This window comes from Emys orbicularis, chromosome 6 (assembly GCF_028017835.1).
Source record: "Emys orbicularis isolate rEmyOrb1 chromosome 6, rEmyOrb1.hap1, whole genome shotgun sequence".
In the NCBI taxonomy this organism is placed as follows: Eukaryota; Metazoa; Chordata; order Testudines; family Emydidae; genus Emys; species Emys orbicularis.
The window spans coordinates 81,547,431-81,565,118 of NC_088688.1; the positions used below are offsets into that span (position 1 = coordinate 81,547,431).

The 17,688-nt window shown below is 41.6% G+C and overlaps 1 protein-coding gene across 1 annotated transcript in view; it reads left to right on the forward strand.

The window, feature by feature from the left end:
• ADAMTS19 (ADAM metallopeptidase with thrombospondin type 1 motif 19) overlaps window positions 1-17,688 on the forward strand; it is a 277,558-nt gene that overhangs the window by 59,993 nt on the left and 199,877 nt on the right. The window contains exon 4 of the mRNA XM_065405898.1: window positions 3,701-3,866. Within this exon, the coding sequence (XP_065261970.1) occupies window positions 3,701-3,866 (166 nt within the window). The remainder of the gene's footprint in view (window positions 1-3,700; window positions 3,867-17,688) is intronic.

Below are 17,688 nucleotides of genomic sequence, written 5' to 3' on the forward strand. Positions count from 1 at the left end.
ACATTTTCTGCGCATTTATGTTATGCATATCACCAAGGTATCTGTGAACATTCAGCAGATGCAACCAGGTATGGATAAGATATTAGCTCCATTGCATTTGCATCCTTATTGTGCTTGCGCAGGAGCAATTAAGAGGCAGGAGTAGGTGTTTGGCTAGTGTTTGTTCATCAGGTTGATCAGTGAGGTTGTCTTTGACATAGTCTTCAGTAAGTAAGTTCTTTGCTGCATTTGGAAAAAAATGACTTAAAAAGTTGTTTGAAAATGGAGGCATGCACATGTACAGCAAACAGTTAGTTTAGACTGTTATATATGGATGGAAAGATAGGTGCACCTACCTAGTGGCATGTTCCACTTTCATTAAAATCATTGGGAAGCTTTCCAGTGACTTCAGTCGAAGCTACATCAGGTCCCATGCACTCAATTAGAAAGGTTGGTTATGTTGCTTCTTTATCTTGCTCTGACTGGTCCCCTAAAAGTGTATTTTCATGACATAAATGTTTTACTGCTTATATTGATTAAAGACCGGTTACCATCTTGCAAGCAATTGTGACAAAGTTCCTCCTCTACTTTGGTGGGTCCAGCACTTATTGGCGGATTTGCTCGCTTCACAGATTCACCCTGTGGGTCAGGAAACAGTCCAGAGACCTTCCCCTCTGGTAGTCCAGGTCAATTCCTCCTGTGTTTGATCAGGAGTTGGGAGGTATGGGGGGAACCCGGGCCCGCCCTCTACTCCGGGTTCCAGCCCAGGACCCTGTGGACTGCAGCTGACTATAGTGCCTCCTGTAACAGCTGCATGACAGCTACAACTCCCTGGGCTACTTCCCCATGGCCTCCTCCCAACACCTTCTTTGTCCTCACCACTGGACCTTCCTCCTGATGTCTGATAATGCTTGTGCTCCGCAGTCCTCCAGCAGCACACCCTCACCCTCACCCTCTCACCTCCTTGCGCCTCTTGCTCCCAGCTCCTCACACTCACTTCCTCTCCTCTGGCTCCCCTTGGCTTGACTGGAGTGAGCCCTTTTATAGCATCAGAGGGGCCTTAATTAGAGTCAGGTGCTTAACTGCCTCACCTGACTCTTAGCAGGTTAATTGGCGTCAGGTGGTCTATTAGCCTGGAGCAGCCCCTGCTCTGGTCACTCAGGGAACAGAAAACTACTTATCCAGTGGCCAGTATATCTCCCTTCTGCCACTCTGCTGTTCCCAACTGGTCTGGGTCTCTCACACAACATATATCAACACCCAATTGCTGGGTCAAACTTGAGGACTGTACTATGTTGATGCCTGGCTACCTGAGCCATTGTCACATCTAGCCCCATTCCTCTGTATCACTGGCTAATGATCTTTCTAGGGCAGAGTGATATGCCAGCGTGAACTCTGCTAAAAGAAATCCCTATTTTCTTGCAATCGGAGGTTTTCCTGGGAACTGAGATGGAAGGTTATTTTTTAACTCTGCTCCAGCTCCATGAGGTTCAAGGCAGTGGTGGGAGATGTTCTTCTCTCCCCTCCCAGTGAAACCAAAAATGGGGATCTTGGTTACTGGGGAGAGGGGAGGGAGGAGGGGATGTCTTCTCATCTCCTCCTCTGCGTGGTCAGGAGATGGAGGAATAGTAGACTGCCAGTCAGGCAGAGTAGCTGCTTCAGAAAGAAGAATTATGCTATTTTCAAGAGCAGCCAGAATGAACAGTTTGAATATTTGGCTATTCAAATTCAGCTGGGAATTATCCAGCTGAATATGTATGGCTGATATTAATGCTCTTTGGTAGATTTTATATTCAATTTGCAATTCCCTATTTGAATGACTCAGGGGATTGGGAATAGTATTTATTCACCACTAGGTTAACATTCAGTCTAAGTAAGTAGTGGTCAAAGCTAATGTGAAATGAGTTGATGGTCTCAGTCAGTCCCTTAGTACACAGGTCACACCATATAACAAATGCCACCATTAAGTAGACATCTCAGCAAAGAGGCCACAGATTGAATAAGCATGGAGAATGAGCTATTCGCTCATTTTTAGGGACAGTTCCTCCAGGCCAGGGCTAAGGCACATTGGTTGAGTGACATGGAGAAGTTTGCACAGCTACTGTTTGTTCTTTACCTGTTCTGAGAAAAGAGATTCTATATCCAAGCCTGCTCAGCACCTTTCACAGACATTGCATTAAAAAAATAAAGTATAAAAATTCAATATCTGAATCCACAAATATCAGGAGAAAATTAGTCTGCTCTGCATATACTCCACCAGTTATTTAAAAATATAATTCTCAATATAAATAGACCAATTTTGGTGACTAGAAAAACATACAGGATGTATAAAAGCACCACCTGGCAGTTGCACTTTGCTTACCTCCTAAATACTTAATATTTAACAGACTCCCAATTAATATCAATCAACCTGAAAATAAATAAAAAAATATGAAAAAAAAACAAACCCCGAACCAAATAAATCCAGCTATTTTAAAGATACTATAGGATGTTAAGGATGAAACTACTATGTCTATTCAGCATTGGTCCTCAGAAAACTCTCAGTATAGCAGTTGAGATACAGCTAATACACCTGATTGTGAAATTAAGTATCTCTGTTTTAATATGATTATGCAGTTAAGTTGCCTATAAGAGAGAGAGTCCTTCTCTTTTTTGTGTAAATGCATACATGGAGAAGAACTTTCCTTATTTGAGCTGGATGTGCCATTTTGGTGGGGTTTTTTAGTACAGTAACAGTTTCATAGATTCATAGATTTTAAGAAACAACGAGTCTGGTGGCACCTTAAAGACTAACAGATTTATTTGGGCATAAGCTTTCGTGGGTAAAAACCTCACTTCTTCAGATGCCACCAGACTCCTTGTTGTTTTTGTAGATACAGACTAACACGGCTACCCCCTGATAGATTTTAAGATCTCTGGAATTAGAAGTTACCTGCCAGTTTTGTTGATGGTATTTTATAGAAAAAAAAAAAACCTTTGTTCTTCTACATGCTTTGTAATTCTGACATAAACTGGTATTTTTTTGGCAAATTGAACAGTTTTGAGTTGAACCATAGTAAGTAGTAGTTAAAAGAATAACAGTTTTTACAGTATTTTGGTGACCTCAGCTACAATCTCATGTCCAGTGTGGGCACATAGGTTAAAAAAAGCTGCAACTCAGATAGTGTTTCTCTGTTTTTAACCATGCATGCACTATTTTTGAAGAATTTTTTTTTTTAATTAAAAAGTTAAAAATCTATAAAAGGGGTCTTAAGAATTTCATATCTGTTGCAGCTCTGTGCAGTTGCTAAAGATGCATCAGCCTCCCTAAATTCATCTTTGCATATGAACTATTTTATTAAAAATTGGTTATCAGAAAGTATGACAACATGGTGTGTTATAAAACTAGGGTATAGATTGTGCGGTACATGCTGTACATATTTAAATGACCCCTGGGTCTCCCAAAGCAAACTTTTAACATTCCAGATCTTTCACCGTGCATCTGCTACTGGCACATAGCCACCAACCCACACAAATTTATTTGAAGTAAATGAGGTTTATTGCACTGAGATGGAGGCTAATAAAATGGAAGGATAGTATTCTCGCTACTAGGATTCTTAAAATGAATTTTTTTTAAATAAAGGATTTTTTTGGGGGAGGGACAGGGTGTATATGTGTGTGTGTGCATATGTGGTTTCTTTAAATTACATACCTTATATGTCCCTCTTGTTTTCCTTTACAGATGGGGTTTATACAGATTAACGAGGACTTCATATTTATTGAGCCACTCAATCACACTTTGGCTGTGACAGGTCACGCGCACAGGGTGTACAGACGAAAAAGGTCCATAGAGGAGAAAGTTACTGAAAAGCTAGCTCCTCACAACCATTACTGTGGTGTTGTTACAGGTAATATAACAATCTCACTGAATAGATTTAATGCAGAGGACATATTTTTAAAGAGCACAGATAATAATTTTTTAAAACATCATATCTGATCATTCTTCTAGCTATAACTTTTGGTGGGCTGAGTTGTCAGAAAGTGGAACTATACATTCACTTATGGACATTGCATATTAAGTAAACTGTCATATTTTAATAACAAAAAATATAAGTGGAAAACTTTGGCCATCTCTTAATTTGTAGCTTATTTCTTGTCTCCCTGTGTCATCTGGTTGGTCTTAGGTATTTACTTCATACAGTGGTTGGACTTCAAGAGGTTCTTCCATTTTGAAACCTCATGGTTTGAGATTTGGTTTACTTTGGGGAATACTGCTGGAACCACTTATCTTTCTTTAAATGCAAGCAGCATTTTAAGTGTCACAGTTGTATCTATAACAATCTATAATTGTATCTTTTTTGTTTTTATGAATTGAGTTTACATGAATTGTGTGAAATACTCCAAACAGGTCCTCATTACTGGATTTTGTGGTGGAAAAAAGTTGCATGATAACTTGGCACACAGTGGTATGTTGTTAATATTTATTAGCAAAAAAGTCTTTTGTGAGAGATGACATTCTGTTGAACTTGTCTCTCTACCAACTAACTCTACCTTCTACCAGTGGAAAAAAATTGTGGGAGGCTGAAGTTTGACAGTTCTGTACCCAGACCTGTTTTGCTTTTAGGGTTATGAGAAACTTGAGTTTGTTCAGGAAAGAAACAAAAACAGTGGGATTTTTTACATTTATCATTCTACCACCCTGCCCCCTGAACATCTGTGCCACTTTGAAGTATTAACATGAACAGAACATATATTTGAAAGATTTTTCATCCTGAAAAGATTAGACTCTAATTTCAACATGTGAATAAAAACTTAATTCTAAAAAGTTAAAAGGGAAATGATTAAGTAGCCCACAGCTCTTCTTATGCTTAGGAAAGAATAAGAAAACTGTATATTGCTTCCCCCTGCCATTGCTCTATCAGTGTTTGTTTACCTAAGGAGTGAAGATGTCTGTACCAGAAAGAAGTGTTCACTGAAAGTAGAAACATCTTCTTCGAGAGTGTCCCTGTGGGTACTCCACTTCTGGTGTCTTGGTGCCCTGTGCTTGTAAGCAGAGATTTGTTGTAGCAATGCCCCCGTTGGCCATGCATGCGCAGCAGCCATCTTGCACTGCTCCAAGCAGCTCCTTAGTGTGCGCAGCCAACCGTCCCTCAGTTCCTTCTCTACTGCCTTTGGCTTGAGTGGGAGTGACAGCAGTGCCCCTGTCTATTTCATAAATCGCTTATATTCCCATCTTTATTTATCCTTTTTGTTGGTTTTCTTCCGTTTTCCTGTCCTTATTTACACACTAAAAAAAAGTAAAAAAACCAAAGCAAAACTTTATTTTGTTTGTTTCTCTCCCTCCCCCCACTAATGGGTCTCCGCCGATGGTAACTGAACTACGACCGTTTTCTATAGCCCTGAACCTCCTCAGGCATGCCTAATTCCCCCGGCTTTAAACTTTGCCTGACCTACAGGCTATCAATTCCTGTATCGGATGTCATGCTCAGTGCATCCACTGTCTCGGGGAAACTCATGTACCACAGAAGTGTTTCCACTGAAAGAAATTATCTGCCAGGACACTGAAAGCCAGGTACCTCCAACTAAAATTATTAATGATGGAGAAATCCCTCCGACCCAGAGTCCAGGACTCCTCCTGGCCAACGATCTCCAGCAGCAGCCTCAGACAAGGGGCTCCACCCAAACCGTGTCTAAGGACCCTGCACCTAAGAAAGTGACCAAACATTGGTCACAGTCATCGCCCCCTAAAAAGAAGCGGATTCCTGGCAAGAAATCTGCCCTGGTACCGACGGCACTGAGAACCTCAGACCGAGAGGCTCCGGGAACATCCGGTACCGAGATGTCCCGAGGAGCCAAGGCACCAATGTGGCCAGGCTCTCACTCAGGTGCACGAGCTAAAGCTAAGCTCCCTAGCTCGGCACCGACAGTGCCAAAGAACACCTTGGCACCAGCTAGTGTAATGGCGCCACCTGCTGCATATAGACAGCCTAACAAGATCTCAGCACCATTGGAGCTTACTATGCTGCCATCCATGGCACCAGGCTTCCCGGTACCGCAACCCTTCACCAGACGGGGAGACCTGGCTATCTCCTCCACCCCTCCTTTCAGCACTGATGGCACCCCAGTCAGGCCAGGACTGAGCCGAATAGGCACTCCTATTAGATCTGCACCTCCACTATCCGGTGATGAGGACAAAGTGGATGACTCAAGCCTTTACACCCTTCATCATTCCTCCCCGAAACTGGGACCTTCTCACCAACAACCGCCTATGGAAGGGCACAACTGGAAGACACTACCATGGATGCCTCTGCCCATCATTATGCCATCCAATTGGCCATACTGGGACCCACGTGCAATCTACAGGGCCCAGACTCTTAAACCTTCCCACCCACCAGCACAAAGGACCCCCCAGGTCCCTTCACCCACGGGTCCACTACCATCACAAGCCCAGGAGGAAGAGGGAGAGGAGCTGAAAGAGGTCCCTGAAGATGATATACTGCCACCCACCCATATTTTGTCCTCATCCCTGGACGAAACAATTATGTCACTGCTGCCCACTACAGGTGACGACTTTAAATCCTTTCAGAACTTATTCAAAAGAGAGGCAGAATCCCTGGACATCTCTCTAGCAGAGCTGTCAGAGACCCAGCACAAACTCACTGACATTTTGCAGGCATCCCGATCAGCAAAGATAGCTCTGCCCATTAACTCAGCCACAGTGGACCCCGCAAAGACAATATGGCAGATACCTGTCACTGTCTCACCATCCTGTAAATGCTCGGACAGAAATACTATGTACCAGCGAAAGGAGCTGAGTTCCTGTTCACTCATCCGGTCCTAATTCACTGGTCATAGAGGCAGTGCACCAAAGGGGAAAACAAGGACTTATGACAAGGACTGGAAAAGGCTTGACCTCTTTGGATGCAAATCTTACTCCTTGACCTTGTTACAATTTCATATATCAAATTACTCAGCTCTTTTAGCAAAATATACCTACAACTTGTTCAACAAAATGAAATCCTTTATTGATCAACTGCCAGAGGAAGCAAAGGAATAATACAAAGCCAACATTACAGAGGGCTCCTTAATCACCAGAACAGCCCTGCAGGCCTCTCTCAAGTCTGCCAACATGGCAGTCTGATCCATAGCCATGTCCATTGTCGTGCGTTGAGCATCATGGCTCCACTTCTCTGGATTCCCTAGGGAAGTACAACCCACAGTTGTGGACCTGCCCTTTGAGGGCCAAAAATTATTTGCTGAGAGCACAGATGCATCTCTTCATACCTTAAAGGACTCGTGAACAACTTTGAAGACCTTGGGTATTTACGTTCTCCCGAACAAGAAAAAACAGGGCAGATTTTATACCCAAAGATTCCGTCCCGCCCTGCACTCCCAGTCCCAGAGACAATACGATCAACGCCGCAAGCAAAAACAAGCGAGGCACAGGCAGAACCAGAATCAACCTGCCACATCTCAATCTTCAACATCCTGTCAATCATTTTGAAGTACTGGTCGAGGGCTCGAGACCTCTACCTTCTCCCATGCCAGATTATCAGATGACCTCCAGTCTCTTTGGAGACCGCCTGCTACCACACTACCCAGTCTGGAACAACATCACTACAGACAAATGGGTACTGGAAATTGTCCAGAAGGGTTACTCTATCCCATTTATTTCTATTCCCCCTACCCACCCACCTTCCCCGTCCCTCTTCAGGGACCCTTCTCATGAGACCCTGTTGCCTATTGCAACTAGGAGCCATGGAAATAGTACCACTCCAACACAGGGAAGGGTTTTATTCCCATTATTTTCTCACACAGAAAAAGAATGGTAGATGGAGACCCATGCAAGCTTACGCAAACTCAACAAGTTTCTAAGGACAAAGTGCTTCAAAATGGTAACCCTGGCAACCATAATTCTGGCATTAGAGAAAGGAGATTGGCTCTCATGAGCTTCACGCTGACTCTCTGGGGTAGAGAAGAAACCAAGGGACGGTTGGCTGTGCACACTAAGTAGCCACTCGGAGCGGCACGAGATGGCTGCCGCGCATGCGTGGCCAACCGCGGCACTGCTATTACAAATCTCCAATTACAAGCACAGGGTGCCAAGACACCGAAAGTGGAGCACCCACAGGAACAACCATCTTGAAGGACCTCAGTTACTGCACAAGGTGAGTAATCTTCTCTTTTGCTCTTGCAGCCTGTTGCTCCTGCCCTTTAATCAGTACTAAGTGTGTGGGGTCTGGGGAGGGGAGAAAAATGGCTGGGGCTAAATGATTCAAGAAACAAACTCTTGCAAAAGGGTGTGATAGGATATGTTTATTACTGGTGATCATTCCATTATCTCTGTCCCTGGACAAGATACCCTAGGATGGAAAAATCAAGTTTAGTTTATTCTAACCATCTTAAGCCCTAGGTTCTGTGCTAGCGCAAATGTCCAGCCATGTGGCTCAAATAGCATGATCAGGCACTTACAATGTATCAGTTTCAGTAATGATCTGCACCACCGGACTGGAAAACTCACAATCACTTAGTTTCAGCTGTCTTTATAATTCATGTGTGTTGAAGCCATAGAAAAGCTTTTCAGAAGCAATTATGTGCAATATGTTAGAAAACTCCTAAATTGAAAAGGTTAACAAAACATAAATTGTGGATTTTACAGATATTGCCAGAGGCTTCTGTAATATTCCCTTGTTTGTGCATTGCTGCTTTGATCAATCTTTATCTGTTCATCACTCTGAAGAATTATTTTTTTCAGTACACTGCAGCAATCTAGACCTTCCTTTTATAGGAGGATGCCTGCCTTCTGCAGCGCTCTGGTATGGCAGTCTGGAAATTTAGCGGTCGATACTTGTATTGGTGGCTTGGGGCCAAATTGATCACAAAGGTTGGCTAGCTATAATAGAATCATAGAAATGTAGGGCTGGAGGGGACCATAAGAGGTCATCTAGTTCACCCCCCTTGCGCTGAGGCAGGACCAAGTATACCTACACCAGACACCATGAGAGGTGTTTGAGCAGTCTGTTCTTAAAATCCTCCAACGATGGGGATTCAAAAACCTCCCTTGGTAGGTTTCAGTGCTTTACTATTCTTTATAGTTAGAAAGTTTTCCCTAATATCTAACCTAAATCTCCCTCAGTACAGATTAAGCTGGTTAGTTCTTGTCTTACCTTCAGTGGACATAAAGAATAGTTGATCACAGTCCTCTTCAAACAGTCCTTAACATATTTGAATACTGTTGTTATGTCCCCACTTGATCTTCTTTTCTCAAGACTAAACATGCCCAGTTTTCTAAACCTTTTATAATTTTTGTTGCTTTCCTCTGGAATCTCTCCAGTTTGTCCACAACTTTCTTAAAGTGTGGTGCCCAAAACTGGACACAATACTCCAGCTGAGGCCTCACCAGTGCTGAGTAGAGTGAAACAATTACCTCCTGGGTCTTGCATATGTTAGTACACCCCAAAATGATATTAGCCTTTTTTGCAACAGGGTCTCTGCCAATCTGACCCAGGGGGAAATTCCTTCCCTACCCCAAATATGGTGATCAGTTAGACCCTGAGCATGTGAGCAAGACCCACCAGCCAGATACCTGGAAAGAATTCTCTGTAGTAACTCAGAGCCCTCCCCATTTAGTGTCCCATCACTGGCTGTTGGAGATATTTGCTGCTAGCAGTTGCAGATCGGCTACATGCCGTTGTAGGCAGTCTCATCATGATATCCCCTCCTTAAAATGATCAAGATGAGTCTTAAAACCAGTTAGGGCTTTTGCCCCCACTGCTTCCCTTGGGAGGCTGTTCCCGAACTTCATCCTCTGATGGTTAGAAACCTTTGTCTAATTTCAAGCCTAAACTTGTTGATGGCCAGTGTATATCCATTTGTTCTTGTGTCCACTTGGCGCTTAACTTAAATAACTCCTCTCCCACCCTGGTATTTATTCTTCTGATGTATTTATAGAGAGCATTCATATCTCCCCTTAGCCTTCTTTTGGTCAGGCTAAACAAGCCAAGCTCTTTGAGTCTCCTTTCATAAGACAGGTTTTCCATTCCTCAGATCATCCTAGTAGTCCTTCTCTGCACCTGTTCCAGTTTAAATTCACCTTTTTTTAACAAGGGAGACCAGAATTGCACAAAGTATTCCAGATGAAGTCTCACTAGTGCCTTATATAATGGCATAAAAACTTCCCCTGTCTCTATTGGAAATACATCACCTGATACATGCTAGAATTGCATTACCTTTTTTCACAGCTGCATTACTTTGGCTGCTCTTAGTCATCCTGTGATCAACCAATTCACCCATTTTTGGTTCATGTTCAATTTGTGATCCACTATAGCTTCCAGATCCTTTTCTTCAGCACTACCAGCTAGCCAGTTTCCCCCATTTTGTAGTTGTGCATTTGATTTTTGTTTCCTAAATGTAGTTCTTTGCACTTGTCTTTATTGCATTTTATCTTGTTGATTTCAGACCAATTTTCTAATTTGTTAAGGTCATTTTGAATTCTAATCATGTCCTCCAAAGTGCTTGCAATCTCTCCCAGCTTTGTGTCATTTGCAAAGCATACTCTCTACTTCATCATACAAGGCATTAATGAAAATATTGTATAGTACTGGACCTGGGACAGACCCCTGTAGGACCCATTAGATAGGTCCTCCCAATTGACAGAGAGCCACTGATAACCAGTTGTATACCCATCTTATGGTAATTTAATCTAGACCACATTTTCCTAGTTTGTTTATGAGACTGTCATGTGGGACTGTGTCAGAAGCATTACTAAAATAAAGCTATAACATATCGACTGCTTCCTCCCATCCACTAGGCTAGTATCCCAGTCAAAGAAGGAAATAAGAATGATTTGCGATGATTTGTTCTTAACAAATCCATGTTGGCTATTATATACAGGGTGCTATTATCTTTTAGATGCTTACAAATTTATTGTAATTTTTCCAGTATCTTTCTAGGTATCAAAATTAGACTGACTGGTCTATAACTCCTTGGGTTCTCCTTTCCCCCCTTTTTAAAGATCATGCCTCAATGATCTCACCAGTGGTGTACTAAAAGTCATTAGAGGGAACACATATCTGTGCTGAATGTGTTGGAGGATCATTAAGACTAATAGCTGTGCATACAGAACTGGAAGAAGATAATCAAATAAGGTATTATTTGTTATCTATTCCTGTTGGAATGGGTTGAAAGATGACGCACAGCGAAACAGTTTTTTTTGCGGGGAAAACTAAGAACCTGTTTTTACTTAAGCAAAAAGTCACACCCTGGCGCGCACAGACTTCCTGTGTGCACGTAGATAAGCCTGTCTCTTTTATTGGAGATGTGTTTGTGTGTGGGGACTTGTCTAGATGATGCATTGTTGCATGCCAGCTGGAGTGTAAACTCTAGTACACATCAGCATTTTGCACACTAACTGTCCTTGCGGACCCTGTTGGGATGCACTAAAAGGTCCCAAGTGTGTGTTGATGTGGTACTATTTCTGACTATGTCAATGCGCACTAGGAACTTTTAATGCAGGCCAGCAGGGTCTACATGGACAGTTAGTGTGCAACCTGCTGGTGTGCACAAAATTTACACCCCAGCTGGTGATCACTAATGCAATGTGTAGACAAGCCTTTTGCATTTTATTTACGGCTGTGTATGTCAGGCACAAATACCTAGACATAGACACAGACCTCACATCCCAGTCCTTTCTCAGCAAATGGCCCACAAGTAGGACCAGAGATTGGCTGAGAGTCCATTAGGCTGAGAAGGAGAGTGAGACACTTGGTAATAAGCAAAGTCCTAAGGTAATTTAACTGATATTCTATATAACTAATTCTTCAGCCTTCCTAGTTTTTGTGGTTTTTACATTTCTGGTTAATGTTTTTATTTTCTCTTTTTTTTCTAGTCTATGTCAAATGCACTTTTCTTGTCGGGAATTTGATATGTTGACTGCTTATGTGGGGAAAGTATTATTGGGCACCATGGAGAGAGGAAAGAGGCTTCTGTCCTTAAGGAAGGAGAAGTAGTATGTAGTAACAGCTTGGGAACTCAATCAAGGCTGAAAGGAATTGCAATCCCTCCTTAAATGCTGCTCCTGAGAGGCTGGGTCGGGGCATGAGGATTGCTGAATGGTTGAGGTTTCCTAGGCTTGGTTACAGTAACCAACAGTGAGTGATTCTGAGCAATTTATTCATCTTTCATGTTTTTTATAGCTATAGAAAAGAATTCAAAGCCGATGTTGTACAGTGTCATCTTTGTAACCTTCACTTTGTGTTATTTATTATGCTGCCAACTAAATGAAGTTGGTTACATTGAAAATATATTGCTATTCAATGTAAATCCTGTTCAGAGTTTTTTTTTTACTGTATCTAATTTCAGTTCCTTCAGCTCATTCACAATAAAAGAAATTTTTTGCACTGAAACTATTTGATCCTATACCCTATATTTCAAGTAATTTAGTAATTAGTATTTCTTTACAGTTTTACATATTTATAAATATGCAAAGAACCAAGTACATGGTTTTGTATAAAGTTCCTGGTTATCTGGCAATGATGATAACAACCAGTTGAATACCAATTATGCCAATATGGTGTAACACCATTTATCTGAAGGACTTAGGGGACAGCTGAAATCCTCTGATAAATGAAATTTCAGATGACAGGGAAGCCTGCCAGCAAAGTATGAAAAGGCCGGCTGGCTTAGCATTGGCTCTTCCTTGGCTTGACAACCCCAGAGAGCTCTGAAGGAAATGATGGGCATGGCTGGGTGGAATTCTCATGCTGTACAATCCTGAAGTGACATAATCAAGTTCCATTCATGTGGATTGTACTGTAATATACAAGTAGCTTTCTCTGTGACTACAGTATTGATAAATAAATGCTTTATGGGTTATTATCTTCTGCTGGGCATTGTTTATTATCCATTCTACCAGAATAAATGTTCAGCTAATTAAAACTTTTATATCAACTCATTTTTCTAAAGAGCAGTAATAATGTCCTATTTAAAGTGTCTAGTTGATAGCTGCCATTTGTAATTGAGAATCAAACAATGGATAAACTATGTTGCTGGAAACTTTACTGGAATCAATCAGTCCTTCTAGGATATAGGTTGATGGACAAGATGACTCACTAGAGTTCTCTTCTAACTGAAATGAGTCTGTTATTTAGATTTAGGGCTATAACCTTGTATTTCAGCATTAAATGCTTGCATTGTAAATCATAGTTATATGGCTTATAGGATGTGTTTCGTGGTCAGCATCCTGACACTGAAGTTTTTAAAGAAACTGATTCTCAAAAAATGACAAAAATACATATATTTAATAAAATACACTGTGATTCTATAATTAACTGTCATCTGCGTAAAGTTAAGGACTAGTCACATGTCACATACACTAAGTTTAGGTCATGCAAAAAGGCCAGAGATGTTAGACTTAAGTTATCTATCAGAATTGTTATTTTATATTTTAAAAATTATTTTAGCTTTGAAGAAAGTATATTTAAATTTGTATAGTGTTATACTGGACCCTTTAAGAGGGAGCAGAGCCAATGCACCTGTGCTACAGTAGCTGACCCAGATTTGGCTTTAGAAGAGGGCTTCTGGGTCAGGGGAAGGAGGAGGACTCTCAATGAGGGAGACCTTGTGGGTCAGAGCTAGGAAGCAGGACTGCCAGGGTCCCCTGGGAGGGGAGGCAGTGAGGACCTGTTCTGAAAAGGGGCCTCCAGAGAGAAAAGGTCTCGGGGGTTGGTACTTTGGGAACAGGGCAGAGAATCAGGAGTAGCAGGACTGCCAGTGTCTCCTGGAAGGAGACGCAGTAAGAATGTGAAAAATAAAGGGGAAAAATCCCCTGGGAGTTATAGCCTAGGGTGAGCTGAAGAATTGTTTCAAGTTTGGACAATAAAACTGCCTAAAGGAGACTGTTGGTGTGGCAGTAATCTAAACCTTCCCATGATTCCTCCTGTTATGCACTCCAATACCATTCATTTTTATTCTCTAGAAGTTTTCTCAAAGCCGGTGCTTTGGTAGATAAATTAGGTATGAATTTTCCAAGATAATTAACCATTCCCAGGAACCGTTGGACATCTTTCTTTGCCTGGGAACATGGAATCAGTTCAGTGGCTGAAATCTTCCTCTTATCAGGTTTTACACCTTCACTGAAAATAATGTCCCCAACAAAAGTCAGTTCTGTAACCCCTAAAACACATTTCTCCCTATTTAGTTTGAGGTTTGCAGCTCTAGTTGCATCCAGGACTTCCTGAAGTCTACGATCATGCTCCTTTCATTGATCCCCAGATGATGATGTCATCCACTGAGGTGTCAACACCATTAATATGTTCATAGATCATATGTATGGCTTTGTGGTACATTTCTGATGTTGAAGCTATGCCGAAGGATAAGAGTAAAAATGTATATTTTCCAAATAGGGTATTACATTTGCATAGCTTTGAGCTTTTTAAATTAATTTTAGCTGCCAAAACCCTGAGGATGCATCCAATTTACTGAAATATTGATTATTTACAAATTGAACCATAATCTCTTCTCTGGTTGGTAGTTTGAAATGTTCTCTTTTTATAGCTTTGTTGAGGTGTCTGGTATCTAAGCATAGGTGTAGCTGACTGTTATTTTTCTCCACAGTGACTAGGGAGCTCACCCATTTTTTTGGCTCCTCAGTTTTTTGTATTACTTGCATTGCTTCCATCCTTGCAAGCTCAGCCTTGAATTTATCATGGAATGCAAATGGCACCTTTCTACATGGATAGGTAACTGGAGGGACCTGCTTGTTTATCCAGGTTGTATGTTCACCCTGCAAGCAACCCAACCCTTGAAACAGGTCATAATATTCCTAGGAGACAGAGTGCCTCATAGCCAGGTTCAGTATGATCTTGCAGGGAGAGCACCCATTTTACCAGACTGAGTTTCTTACATGCAGCCAGGTCTAAAATTGGTGTCACTTTCTTTGGCACTACAATGAAAGGGAGCCTGTACATGGTGTTTTTATGGTGGTTGCTAGCAATGCACTTCCCCTTCACTGGTATTTAGTTCCAGAATAACCAGTTACTTTTATTTTTATTGGTTCCAGTTTTGGTCTTATTTTCAGTCTCTCATAATCTTGTTCAAACAGCATATTAACCTGAGCTCCTGTGTCCATTTCAGTGAAATAATTGTTCCATTCAATGTCATAGGTAGTATCCAGTTCCTCTCAAAAGGCTTGGTAGATCCCAGTACGTCTGAAAAACTCCTCAACCAGACTGTCTTTAACTGAATGCACTTGACTTTTCTGCATTTGGGAGCTGCAGCATTTTGCAAAATGATTATTTCCCCCACATTTATGACAGAGTTTCCCAAAGGCAACACATTGTTTGGGGCCATGCTGTGATCCACAACTTCCACTTAACCGTCTGTATCTAGTTTTCCCCCGATCAGTGATTTTCATAGTGAGTGGTTCCACTTTCTGATTTAACCTATTCTGGCTATATTCTTTAGTACTTAGTATATGGATAATCCCTTCTGTGTAATTCAGTTCTTTGGCTTGTTCTTTCACAGTTTCTGCTGCCCTGCATATTTGGAGAGCTTTTTCTAAAGTTAAATCTTTTTCATGGAGGAGCGTCTCTCTTTACACATTGTTTTTAATGCCACAAATGATTCTCTCTAACCAGAGACTCTACCAGGTCACCAAAGTCACAGATTTTACTGAGTTTCCTTAATTCTGTGACATATTGCTCTATGGTGTCATCAGTTTTTTGCATTCATGTAAAAAAATTGTATCTCTCAAAGGCAGGGCCAGATTAACTCTCCTGTGGGCTCAGGGCTATTAGATTTTGCGGGGCCCCTATATACAAGTATTTTTTTCTGGGAGGGAGTTTGGGGCAGGGGATTGGGGTGCAGGAGGGAGATTCTGATCTGGGGCAGGGGGTTGGGGTTGAGGAGGGGGTGCAAAGTGCAGGCTCTGGCCAAGAGGCGCTTACCACAGGCAGCTCCCAGCTGGCGGCACAGCAGGGTTCAGGCAGGCTGCCTGCATGCCGTGGCCCCATGCTGTAGAGATGTGCTAGTAGCCTGCTGCTTCCGAGAGCGGCATGGGGCCATGGCATGCAGGCAGCCTGCCTGAGCCCCTGCTGTGCCGCAGGACTTTTAGTGACCCGGAGTTGGATATTGCTGCCTGTGATTTATTTTTGCGGGACCCCCCTTCAGGCGGGGTCCTGGGCTGCAGCCCCTGAAGCCCCTACTTTAATCCAGTCCTGCTCAAAGGTCTCATTCCTTTTTGGCATGCAACGTTCCTCAAATGTAGTCAATATTTTATTTAACTTCATGCATTTACCTTCTTCAAACTTAAATATCCAAAGCTTCCTTCCTAGCAACATGCAAAAAGATTTATGATTTCACTTTATCATTTTTATCCTCTGCCCCTATGGCTGTCAAATACAATTCAAATCTCTGCCTGAATTTTTTCCAGTTTGCCGCAACATTGCCTGACAATTGCAGACTGGAATGAGGTTGCAACACATCCATTTTGGACTCCACCCCACTTTCTTAAGCTAGTCAAGCTACTATTGTGCTCACCAAATACATGCAAAAGCCTCTATGCCTGGTGCTTCACCTGCTTCTCTGATGCCTCCCTTTGTCTCTGCTTTCAGTTGCAAACACAGGAGTTAACTTCAAAATCACTTCAAAAAAGTCCTGTTTCCTTCTCATTCAGCACTTCTGACACCATGTAATGATCTTGGGGTTCATTAAACAACAAACCAATGAATGAGAAAGGAATAAAACGGTCATAAAACAAACTGGAGAGCTTCTGTAGTGAGCTGCTGCATACAGCCATGTGGTGTTCTCAATCCCTGCCCCCAGGGCACATCTCCAAATTCCAACACTCTTAACACTGTCCCTTATGAGAAAGTGTCTCCAAATCACAATTTTTCGTAAATGTATCTTTACAGATAGCATTGTATTGTCTTTCACTACTCCGTAAGTAATATTTTTTGAAGTCATTAAGCCTAAAGAGATTATTTTTGTGAAAAGTTTCTCTTATGTTTTAGAAAGCATGCTGAAATTCATAAGATGGAGCATAGGAATTTACCGCGTAGGGATGAGACTGATTAATTGAAAAACATTTAGCTCAAATCTCCTAATGCCTGAACCGTCTCAGAACATGTGTCTATAATTGCTATCTCCAGCATAAATTGTGTTTCAAACATAGGGTCCAAACCCACACAATGGAGCTCTGAGAGTTATTTTACTTGACTTAAATGGGAGCAAAATCGGGATCCCAACTTTTGTGACATGCAAGATAGTCCAATATGAGTCATGGATAGCGCTTGCATTTTATTTTGTTGTTTCATTAAACTTTAAAATTAGTGTTGCTAATTACTGTATAAATACATGGCTACCTTCTGGTCTACCTATCTGTGTAAATAAATTCAAATCCATTTTTTTTTATAATAGCCTAAATTGTAGTGGGAATTTTGTTGTATTGTTGGAGAAGCAGATTTAAATAAACAAGAACTGGTGGTCTCTGTTTATCTATGAGTTTAATACGTTTTCAATTTGGAGTTTATTGTGTGCTTAGAAACTTATTTACTCAAGTCATCTTTTGCACATTATTTAATTTGTATATAATTACAGCAATTTTTACTTTGAAGTCCTGTTTTTCTAGTCCTTTTTGTAAAACTGAGGAAAGTGCTTCAGTTAAATCCTCCAGTATATGACCCTTCAAACTACTTCTTCCAAAACAGAGTTTGTCCCCTGATCTTTACTAAT